At 34.2% G+C, this 12299-nt stretch overlaps 2 protein-coding genes across 2 annotated transcripts; both read right to left on the bottom strand.

Annotated features, from left to right (window-relative positions):
* Nucleotides 1-1658: 1658 nt before the first annotated feature.
* Nucleotides 1659-7274, bottom strand: MONOS_5255 (uncharacterized protein). The gene is made up of 3 exons (XM_067875385.1): nt 7116-7274; nt 6858-7020; nt 1659-6775 (listed from the first exon to the last, which is right to left on the bottom strand). Exons 1-3 carry the CDS (start codon nt 7218-7220, stop codon nt 2082-2084), a joined length of 4962 nt encoding a protein of 1653 aa, XP_067735173.1. The 5' UTR covers nt 7221-7274; the 3' UTR covers nt 1659-2081.
* A 4398-nt stretch (nt 7275-11672) lies between these two features.
* On the bottom strand, nt 11673-12122 carry MONOS_5256 (uncharacterized protein; the record flags this gene model as incomplete). The annotated part of the gene is made up of 1 exon (XM_067875386.1): nt 11673-12122. One exon carries the CDS (start codon nt 12120-12122, stop codon nt 11673-11675), a length of 450 nt encoding a protein of 149 aa, XP_067735172.1.
* Nucleotides 12123-12299: the final 177 nt, after the last annotated feature.

Below are 12299 nucleotides of genomic sequence, written 5' to 3'. Positions count from 1 at the left end.
TCCTTTACAGTGCTCAATAATTCCAAAACCATCCTCTGATGTTTTCTGGTGACTACGCTGATATTTTTGCAACATCCGTATGCCTTGCGATAGCAGCCTTCAATATATCACTTCGTTGAATTAATTTGAACGCATATTTTTTGTTGATTGCTTTGAATTCTTTCTTTGGTTTTGATGATTCTTCTATTAGATCCACACACTTAGCAACATAGAGATATCACAAAAACAAATAAATAAATATTGGAAACCATGTTTTGCACATCGCGAATTCGAACTATTGTCTGATTTGATGAAAGTACTAGCACCCGGTTCTCAATTTCTTCCAATTGGTCGTTCGTAATTGCCTGAGGGTGCCCATTTTTTCCAGCCTCTCTGCCAGCTCTTTCCGCTCTTATTCCTCTTTTCCATGCATCTTTTGACACAACTTTTGCTTTTATTGCAGTTGAATATTTCACTTAAAACTTTGTCGAATTGCGAAAAGCTTTATCGAGGGGGATTTGAATGCGCGATATCCCTCAGTTGCAAGAACTCTGTGCAACTGAGTTAATGATAATTCGGGTTTTTCAGTCATCTTTATTGGGTGTGATCAAGCATATCAAAATTTCTTTTGTTGTCATTTTGAATCAAAGATAACGTTAACAAATTTCGTTATCTGATGTACAAAGCAAATAATATTGAACTGTTTTATTATTTTCACTAGCTCTGAAAAAGTTGCGATTAATATAGTCTTTGTATTAAAGAAGAAACTGGCCAAATTTTGAAAGAACAAAAATTAACGGAGACTGAGCAAAAGCTAAACTTGGATTATTGACATCATTATTAGCTGTTTTATAATAGTTTTCAATATTCAAGTGTCGAATTGTATTTTGAAAGCTCATTCAAATATGAATAGAGTGCGGGTTTGGCACCAGGGGGTGGGTTAAGCACCCATGGTAATAGTCATCTTTTTAATGGGACTTTTCCTTAATTGGCACTTTTTTTGTTTTTGATTGCAAAATGCTGAGAAGTGTGAAATGGCTTTCAGCATTTGGATAGCCGATTTTAGCAAAATTGATACGATCTATTTCTGGTTTGTTTTTTTATTTTTGCTTATTATTTAACTAGGTACAGACATCGCAAAAAATACCGGACATTGCACAAAATACCGGACAAGATCGATTTCACAATAACTGCAAGAGGAATAATTCTGTTTATTTTCCTCAAAATATATCTCATCAATACAAACTCATTAGATAAACGTGACTTTCAAAATTGCTTCATTTGTGCTCAGAAAAAATATACATCGAAATCTCGGAGAAACTCAAAATACTATTTATCCGAAATTTCAAAAATTGATATTTCTGAGCACAAATAAAGCTGCTTAGAAAGTTTTGTGTATCAATTGAGTTTGTATTGATGAGATATATTTTGAGGAAATTTGTCAGAATTATTCTTCTTGCAGTTATCGAGAAATCGATCTTATCAGGTATTTTGTGCGATGTCCGGTATTTTTTGCGATGTCTGTACCTAGTTAAATAATAAGCAAAAATAAAAAAACAAACCAGAAATAGATCGTATCAATTTTGCTAAAATCGGCTATCCAAATGCTGAAAGCCATTTCACACTTCTCAGCATTTTGCAATCAAAAACAAAAAAAGTTCCAATTAAGGAAAAGTCCCATTAAAAAGATGACTCTTATTTATATTCATTCAAAAAGTCCAGAACAAAACCACAAACATACAATTATGAATAAAGAAAATTGACGAAAATTCGATTGAAAAAATTAGCATTTTGAATTATTTATGATGTTAATAGTTTTACAAAAAACGAAAACAATCCGATCAAGTCTGTAAAAATATTTCAAATTATTATTGTTTTCAATTTTCGATGCAAATAAAAACCATAAAAATCTAAATATTTTTTTCTACAAAATATCTCTTCAACACATGAAATTTGTAACAAAGACAAAAGCAATCAATTTGCTCAAAAAATAATTTGTTGATTCTTTCTCATCTTTTGAAGAATGCCCAAAAATAATCTTCTTTTCATTCACTGGCTTTATTGCAAACAATGATTATTAGAAATTCGACGGAAATTGAGCTTCATTTTTCTTTATTATTTTCTTCTTCTTCCTCCTCCTCTTCTATCTCTTCCTCATAATTGTCTTTCTTGGCTTCAGAATCTTCTTTTCCTTCTTCGTGGTCTTCTCTATTCTCCTTTCTCTCTTCTTCTTTTGAATCATTTCCTTCTTCTGTTCCTTTTTCCGCTTCAGATTCAACTTCTTCGCTCGCATTATCTCCCTCTTCACTTTCGCTTTCTTCTTCAAATTCTTTCTCTTCATTCTTTTCTTCCAACGCTTCAGTATTCTCTTCATCGTTTTCAACCAGGAAAGAATCTGCACTTTCTTCTCTATCTTTCTCCTCCTCTTTCTCTTCTTTCTCTTCTTCTTTGGCTTTTTCCTTTTCTTCATCTTGTTTCTGTTCTTTCTCTTCGTCCTGTTCTAATTCTGATGTATTTTCTTCATTCGCTTCAACTTTTTCTTCTTCTTTTTGTTCTTCAGTTTTTTGTTCTTCTTTCTCTTCTTCTTTTATTTCTTCTTTTTTATCACTTGTCTCTTCAACAGCTTTCTCTTTTTCTTCATTTTCTTCTCTCTTTTCCTTTTCATCTCTACCACATTCTTCTCCTTCTTTTTCCTCTTTCACATCTTTTGTATCTATTGTATCTTTTGCAACGTTTTCTTTGCCTTCTTCTTCTTCTTTTTCTTTCTGTTCCGCATTCACTTCTTCATTCACTTCGGTTTTATTATCATCTTCTTTTGTTGCCTCTTCTTCTTCTTCCTTCATCTCATCTCTTTCCTTCTTTTCTTCTTTCTCTTCTTTTCTCTCTTTCTCTTCCTGTTCCTCTTCCACTTCCTCTTCTTCATCATCTTCCAATAAATACTCTTTTTGCTTCTCTTCCTTCTCTTTCTTGTGTCTTTCAAGCTCTTCTTTCCTTTTCTTCTCTTTCATTTTCGATCCTTCAAGAATTTTGCTAATTCTATTTGCCACTTCTTCAATTTCTTCTTTGCTTTCTTCTTTCTCTTCTTTCTCTTCTTCTTCCTCCTCCTCCTCTTCCTCTTTCTCATTCCCCTCTTCTTTTGCTGCCTCTTCTTCAATTCCTTCTTCTTTTCTCTCTTCCTCTTTTTCATCTTTTTCGTCTTCAGATTCTTCTTCCTTTCCTTCCACCTCTTTTTCTTCTTCAACATCTTCATCATTCTTCGCTTCTTCCTCTGGCTGATTTAGTCCTGTTTGATCTTCCTTTCTCTCTTCTTTTTCTTCAACTTCAACTTGCTTTTGAAGTTCATTTCCTTTGAATTCATTTTCTTCAAAACCATCTTTAACTTCTTCACTTTGATCATTTACCACTTCTTCTTCTTTATTTTCCTCTATATCCTCTTCCTTCTCCTCCTCCTCTTCATCATCTTCCTCTTCTTTATCTTCCTCTTCCTCTTCCTTCTCCTCTTCCTCCTCGCCTTTTTGTTCACTTCCATAATTTTCGTATTCTTCCCTTTCATTCTCTTCCCACCCACACAAAACTTCTTCAATATTCTCGTTTTCCTCTTTCTGATTTTTCAAGCTCTTTCTTTCTGTCTGTCCATCTCGATTGCTCAAATCATTTGCTTTTCGTTCGGTTTTTGGCGATTTCGGTGATTTTGGTGATATCAGTGTTTTTGGTGATTTCAAAGAAAAATCTTTATTTTTCACCTCCTTTTTGATCAAAATTGGTTTGATTTTTTGTATTTTCAGCTCATCAAATTCATTTTCAGCTGCTTTTTGAATAGATGCAATGTCATTTATTTCACCTTGCCTGCATTCTTCTTCTTCTTCATTTTCTTGTTTTTCACCTGTACTTGATTCTTTTTCCATTCTCTCTTCTTCTCCTTGTTGTTCATCTTCCTCATTTTCTTCCTCCTCAATTTCATCATCTGCTCCATCTTCCTCTGTTTCTTCCTCTTCCTCTTCCTCTTCATTTACATCTTCATCATCTTCATCATCTTCCTTTTCCTCTTCCTCCTCTTCCTTTTCCTCTCTCTTTTCATATCCATATTCATTCATTTTTGTTTTTACCTCGTTTTTCCGTTTTCTCTGCTCAACAGACCCTGAAAGTGATATTTGCTGAATCTGCAATTTTTCTTCTTTTTCATCTGCTGTTTTATTCGAACTGATTGAATAAGATATCGCTGACTGCCGAGGTTCAAGATTTTTATTTTCTTTAGTCGTTTGCAGTTTCTGTTTGGGATTTGAATGCAGAACTTGTCGCGATGGCTTGTGGGAATAGAAGGAAATGCGTGGTTGCTGAGATGAATCAATTGAAGAGGAAGAGGAAGAGGATGATAAAGAAGAAGAAGAAGATGATGATGACGACGACGATGACAAATAAGGAGATGTTGACACAACAGCACTTTCATTCAGCTCCACAGAGTTATTCGAGGAATGAGTTGAATGCAAATTCGACACATTACTTGCACTTCCATTGAATTGCTCATTTGGCTCAAACACTCCCGTTTTCCTTGTTCTCTTCGCATCTCCTGTGATCTTTCCTTTCGGCTGCATTCTCTTCAGAATGAGCGATTCGTGTTTCGGAGGAAGGGCAGACGGCGCATGCAGCGCAAAGTTCATCGAGTTCTTCGCATTCAGCAGCTGCTCCACCCTCATTTCTTCTTCTTCCTTCATCTTTCTCTCTCTTTCGGCGAATTCTTGCTCTTTCCGAACATAAAGCGGAAGCAGTTTGTGCGGGCTGCTTTTCACTCCGCTTGCTTTCTCTTCTCTTCTTTCTCTTTCTCCTTCCTTTCCCTTTTCTTCTTCTTCCTCTTCTTCTTCTTCACCTATTCTTCTCTTCGCTATTGGACTTTGCCCCTTTCTTTCTGTCTCTCTGTTCTTCAGCCACAAAATCTTCTTTCTTCTCTCTTCGATTGTCCTCATCACTTCCTTTTTCCTCTCTTCCTTCTCTTTCTCTTCCTTCTCTTTTCTTTCCTGCTCCATCTTCGTCTTTTCTTCCTCTATCGCCTCAATCCTCCTCATCAGCCTGCCTGCTTTCCTCAGGTTTTCCTCGTCTCTCTTCTTCTGCCGCATCTTCTGCTCTCTCTCCAGCTTCCGAATAAGACCAACGGTTGAACACACTTTCGACACAACAGCTGGCGAAGTGTGCTGTTTTTGTGCCAAAAGCTGAATTTGCTGAGCTGATTGCGATGGCTGCAATGGTTGTGATGGTTGGGGTGTTGATGATGATGATGATGATGATGAAATGCCTGATGTGTTTGAAATGTTCGAAGTGTTCGATGTGTTCGAAATGAGAATTGGTGCATTGGTGTTTGGTTTTGATGAAGAATTTTGTTGGAATTGTGACTGTTGAGATTTGTGAAGAGCCTCTTTGAGAACTGGAAGAGGTGAATCTGAAGTATCAGAAGAAGAAGAAGAAGAAGAAGAAGAAGAAGATATCGTTGCTGTTGTTGAAGGAATTGGCTGATGCTTTCTATCTTTCGCAGAAGCCCTTGAAGAATTCGATGAAATTGAGCAGAGCGATGGAGAAGGAGGAACTGGGATAGCAGAATAGAATGTGTTTATGGCTGGCACTGGATCTGCACCCAGCGAAGACGAAGACGAAGACGAAGTCAAAGACGAAGACGTGGTGATTGCCATCGTCAGCCGTGTAATGTGTCCATATTCTGTTCTTCTCTTCATTCTTTCTTTGATTTCCTCTTTCTTCTTTTGCTCCCGCGCTTTTTCTTCGCGCAGCTGGCGAATGAATGAACTGCCCTTCTGCGACGACGAGGTCTTTGTGGGTGAAGCTGAAGAAGAAACTGTGTTTTGAATTCCTTCTTTGAACTTGATGCCTTTATTTGGAGTTAGCACATCATTCGCTTCTTGTCTCTGTTTCGCTTTTTGAGTCAAGCGTCTTTTGTTGATTTCTTTGATAACATCTTCAGTTTCCTCTTTCTTCATCTCCAAAAGCACTTCTTTCTTCAGATTCATCCTGTTTTCGTCACTCAAATCAAATTTTGAATAAGTTTTCCCTTCCTTTTCTTCAATCTGCTTTTCTAACACTTCTGACAAAACGTGTCTTTCTTCCGTCTTTTTGCTGTAAAACTCTTCTTTTCTTTTATCTTCTTTCATTTTACTCGCTTTTTCTTTTGCGATCTGTTCAGATTTGAGCAAAAGAGAATCCCATTCTTGAAAGCAAACAGATTCAACAGAAGTCATAATCAAAGGATTGGCGCTGATAAACTGTGTCCAAACATCTTGTTTTTCTATTGAAGTTGATGCTTCCTTGTGTGCTGTTTTCTTTATTTGCTCGTTTTCATTTTCAGCTTTCTTTTCATTTTTAATTGTTTCCTCTCCTTTCTCTTTTTCTTTTATTTCGCAGACATAATTCTCGACGAATCGTCTTCCCATTTCCATCCATTCATTTTTAATCGAGTCAATTTCATTCCTTCTTTTTTCTTCTAAATTCTTAATCTCATTTTCTTTTTCTATTAAATTCCCAATTTTCTTTTTCTTTCCCTCTGAATTCCAGCGCTCCTCTGCTGCTTCAAATGGCATATTTCGTGTTTCTAACCACTTGGAAAAATTCCCATTTTGCTTTAACTTACGCTCAAGAAGTTTCAACTGTTCTCTCAATAACTTTTGTTCCTGTAAAGATGTGAAAATTGAAAGCTGCTTATCATTCAGTAAAGAAAGGAACGACGGTCCAATTGATGTTAAAAAAGCAGAAAGATTAGAAATGATCGAAGAAAATGAAAGTCGAACAGATAAATATTCTTTTTTTTATTCAAATGAAAAGAAATAAAAAATTTTTTTTGTTAAAACTTTTGTTCAGCGGAATAATTTCTGAAGAAAAACCTTTTGAAATGTCATCAGATTTATTTGTGTGTAACTCATTGTGCTCTTCGGTCAATTGAAAATTCTCTTCCTTATAGCAACCATTTTTTTCATTGTGTGAAATTGAATTTGTTTGAGAAAATTCAGGATATTCTGCATGAGTAACTTCCAGAAGCGGCGTGAACTAAATATGTCACAAACAATGCATTGACAAATGCAAAAATTCAAATTATTATGAATAAAATCAGTTGAAAAAGAATAATGAAAATAATAATTTACCTCAACTGATTCGATTGATGGAGCAACAACAACTGTATTGAATGGATCCATAATATCTCTTTTCAATGAAATCGCTGCTTGATTAAGTGTTTTGTCATCCATCATTGTTTTTTTATTAAAATAATTATTTTGTTGTATCAAAACTGTCTTTAATATTATTATGGGAATATATATTTTATTTGAAACAGGATTCTCGCATTTATGAAAAATTCAATGATATGTTCCAAAATTTTTCTGCAATTGCATAATTATAATTCTGACATTCCAGTGCAATATTAAATATGAAAATATAAAGAAGTCGAAAAAAATCTTTGAAAGAACAGAGTGGAACAAAATTCATGAAGCAAAAAATATCGTCCCATTTGATAGGAATATTGTGCTTTACAAATATTGTTCCACTCAATAATTCCAAGTAAATTTCTGAAATTATTTTTTTTTTTTTTTTGTGTGTGTGTGTGTGTAAAATTTTTTGATGAATTTTGAAAAAACAAAAGAAAAAATTCGGAACAAGATGTCGATTAAGTTTTTTTTAATGCATGCAAGAACTCAGCTTGATTTTGAAATGAATATTTGTTTAATTATTTAAAAGGAAACAATTTGTTTAATATTTTGTTTCTTTGTTAAAAAAATAAAAATTGGAAAAGAAAATTATTTAAAATAACGATGCTTCAGAAAACATTTATGAAAAAATGATCTTCGAATGGAATATAACTTCTTTGTATCAATTTATCATTATTCAAAGAAAATTCTCAATCAAAAAATTTTGAGAGACAAAAATATTGACTTTATTCATTTCACTTTTTTAATGTGAAATATTTCTAAAAAAGTTATTCGCAAAATATGTGAATATTTATATAATGTGAACTTCCTATGAAACGAATGAAAAAAAACTTTGACAAATGGGGGAAAATATTTCACTTCAGGCATTTTTATTGAAAATTTATGCACTTTTTATAGACTTTCAGCGATCGAAAAATATGGAAAAAATGGGTTTATATATTAAAATACGTGTGAAAAAACAAATCATTGTGTTGTGATATCATTGATACCTGTTAATGGAAATGAGAATCCTATTCATTTTGAAATCTGAGAAAGTTGAGAAAAGTTATTAGTGAAACAATTTTTTTGTGCTTTGAGCAAAAAAAGCTTGAAAGTCCAAAATTTCCCCCAAATCGATTATTAAAACGTCAATTTTTTATCAAAAATTTCCTTTATAAAGTTTGATTTGAATGTTTCTTTGTTTCCACCAAGAAGCAAAAACATATTACTTGAAAAAAAAAAGCATGTCTTTCGTCGATCTCTCACATTAGCTTTTAAGACAATAGCACAACGTTTACCATTTGAATGAAAAACTTCTTTTTAAAGAAAAAAATATTTTGAATATTATCCACACTCCATTAAATTTAATGATAACAAAAATGATCACACATTTATATGGATTATTCTTTTTGGAAAGTCGCATATGTCAAATATCTTGGGTTTATAAAATTGATAATTTTTTATTCCGATTTTTTCAATTCATTCATCAAACTTTATCATTTTGAAAATCATAAAATTTGAACCTATTTGATGTGAGTATGTGTCCATTGCAGAAAAGTTTGATGAAAAAATTGCAAAAAATGACCAAACAATGAACATATTTTTAATCTCAGTTATAAAACATTTGTGACCTTTAAAAAAGAACAACAAACACATGTTTTATTTTTCCTTTTCCATTTTTTTAATGTGGTCAATATCTGCAATAAACTGCAAAATGTATTGCACAGGTATAGTCACAATTCTCGTATTTGCCAAAGTGAGGGAAAAACAAATTAATTGTTGGGGGGGCAAAACAGATGAAGTTTCTCAATCCATGCAAGTTAAATTGCATTCGAAAGAGGACAGACATATGGAAGGAATTGATAGGACAGTTTAATTTCTAAAATGATCTTTTTGACTGACAAAAAAATCAATCCATTTTAAAAAAGTTTTCATAAATGAAATTAAAAAAAATTATGAAATCGTGAAATATTATTGATATTAATCTTTGTTTTGCTTAAGCCTTGGTGACGGATCGAAAAATCGATGGTTACGTCAGTCATCAGTATTTTTTCACGTCGGAATGTTTTTTTTTATATCTTTATTCAAAAAGGCTTTTAATCATGGACATTTTTTCATAAAATTTATTCAGCTATTTTAAACTTGACAAATGACTTTGTTATTGGTTCAGTTCCAAAAAAATAAACCATTATTCTTATTATATTTATTCTGAGAAATATTTTTTTCTTTTCAATTATAAGCTTTCATTAAAGGAAAGTTGTTTGGTTTGCATCATTAAAAATTTGCCGATTGATAGGTTTTATATTTTTTTCAGGATCGGAGATGGAAATGAATGAAAGTTTGATATCTCGTTATGCAGGCAGCCCTTCAGGTTTAGACAGCAAGTTCATATGGAAAGTGCCCAGGATGAATGGATTTGGAAGGTCAATTGAAGAATTAACTGGATAAACATGAAAAAGGCTGGGATAATGAAATTGAATTGAAGAAAACAGTTGCAAATGGAATAAAATATAAATATAATTTTCTATATAGGAATATTTTTGGTTAGAAGTTTTTTCAGTAATTATTATTATTTTGATTTATTCATACTGCTGAAGGAATCAGGGATTAGATGGCTTTGAAGAAGAAGAGAAGCAAGGAAGAAAAATGAAATGAAGATTGATGAAATTAAACATAAATCGAAGATGGTTTTCATTGTGCTTTGGCGAAGAATTATTTTTGAGGAAAGAAGATTTTTTGTGAAAGAGGGGAAGTTAAAGAAGAAGAGATGGAATGAAAAAGGGAAAGCTCAATATTTCCTATTTTTTGTTGGAAAGAGAGAAAGAATCAAATTGAAATTGTTATGAATACAAATGATATTATTAGCCAGAAGAAGACAAAAACCAAAAGAAGAGAATTTCAATGAATTTCTCCGTTGACATTAATTTTCATTCGTCTTCTCAATTTTCAACCTTCAATCGTCTCATTCAATCCATTCACCATTATCATCATCTTCTTCATCTTTAAATACATCAGCAACATTTCACACAACAATTTCCTCAACATACACTTCATCATCATCATTGCTTCAATCGATTGGATCACTTTGCATTCATAATCGGAATCGGGGATAAAGAGGAAAATGAAGAAAAAGAGCATCTCTTAAGAGATAAAGCAGAAGCAAAAATTAGAAAGATAAAGAGAATGAAGAGCGTGTTTTGAGAAAGGATTCGGAAAAGAAATGGAATAGAGAAAATGAAAGAGGGTTTTTTGAAAAAAGAAAGAAGAAATTTGGATACGAAATTTGAGTTGAGAGTGGAATTTGAGAAACGATTAAAGGAAACAACAGAGAAAAGAAAAAAGAAAGATAATTGAATAATTTAAAAGATAGATAGAAAAAACAACATGTGAAATAATATTTATTCACATATATTCTTTTGAAGTTGATTATTTTCATTACTACCAAATCAACTATTTTCAATTCCACATTATCAATTTGGAAATGAAAGTCTTTAATGTCTTGAAAGGATTTCTTTTGGAATAATACAATAACATTCTTATATTTGTCATATTAAATAAATAATGGAGAAAAAATTCGAAAATGAGATAAAAACTGGTAATTGAAGATAAATATCAAAATATTTGTATTTATTTTGATAAGCACAACTTGAGTAATTATTATTATTTTTCAAATAAAGATATAAAAAAAAATAATGAAATTCATATGTGTTTTTCACTTTGTCTAATCAGTTAATATTTTCATTTTGCAAAAACATTTGATTCCTTTTTGCAGAACATTTCTTTGTTGCTTGTTCATTCATCTCATTCTTTCTTTGGTTTCCGTCTTCTTTTTTTTTTTATTTCATCGCTTTTTACTGGATCTGTTTTTTTAAAGCAGCTATGCCCCATCCGATGCCAAATACACACCTCCACACCGTTCTCTTCTCTTCTCTCTCCTCACAAACAGCCTCTCCCCAATGAACTTGATGCTCATCGTCCCATCCGGCTGTATCATCCTTTCCACAACTGGCTTCATCACAATCAGCTCCTGCCCGTCACACAGATCCACCAGCTGCCACATCACGGTCATCATCACAAGATCGTCCTACCATTTCACATATGCACTCTCGTCAATCAGCCTCAAAAACTTCAAATGTGGCAATTCCTCGTCAAGTGTCTGTCCCTCTTCTTCTTCTTCTCACTTCTCCTCTTCCTCTTCCTCTTCCTTCTCCAAATCAATAGAACCACCCTTTCTCCTTGACTCCTCATTCATCCCTAATTCATTCATTGACATTTCTATCTGTTCATCATATTTTTATACATTATTATCTCTTCCATCTGAAGTTATGCACAAAGACCCATCTGCTGCTTCTATTGCTTTTGAAATCTCCTGTTGAATGCCATCAGACGGAGAAGAACTGCACACTTCTGATTCCACTGAATGCAACTTTTCCACCTCAGCCTCTGCCTTCACAAACCTCAGCCAAGCCAGACCAAGCGCCTCCACAACCAGCGGCACCGTCACTTCTTCCAGCTTCCTCATGTTCTCTTTGATTCTCTCCGCAAACTCTCTGTGCACTGTCGGACACCAGCCTTTCTCCTCATTGCAATCACCTTCCCCTCTCCCTCCATCTTTGCCTCCTCCTCTTCGCGCTCCTCCAGCACAGCCAGCGCAATCGTTGCTGGAGACACAACCACATCCTCCATCCTCAGCCCCGCTGCCTCTAGCACCTTCTCCACAATCTCCCCGACTTCACACACTGCAACCCCTCGCCCCATCACTTCCTCGTCCAGCTTCACCTCCACACGCCTCGACTGTTGCGATCGCCATATTTGCAGCGACGGGTCAAACAGATCGTAGATCGACGGGAAAGCATTCACATCTGCCGCTGCAAAGATCCGCTTGCTCCCCGACTTCGTGTCCACCGACACTGAAAGCGACGGAAGCGGTTCCACCAGCGGAACAGAAAGCATTGCCAAAAGCATCATATCGTACACAAAAACAACGCCCCGATCCGTCACCACCACAACATATTATTCGAAGCGTCTGTTGCTCCCTCAGTTTCGACTTCTTGTGATTTTCATTCACTTCAGCCGCCTCTTGATGGAACAATCTTTAATCTTCTCTAATTATCATCGATCTCAGCAACAAATGTGTCGAAAGAG

The sequence above is a fragment of the Monocercomonoides exilis genome (genome assembly GCF_001643675.1).
Source record: "Monocercomonoides exilis strain PA203 chromosome Unknown scaffold3-2548433, whole genome shotgun sequence".
Classification (NCBI taxonomy): Eukaryota; Preaxostyla; order Oxymonadida; family Polymastigidae; genus Monocercomonoides; species Monocercomonoides exilis.
This window is presented reverse-complemented; position numbering and strand designations above follow the sequence as displayed.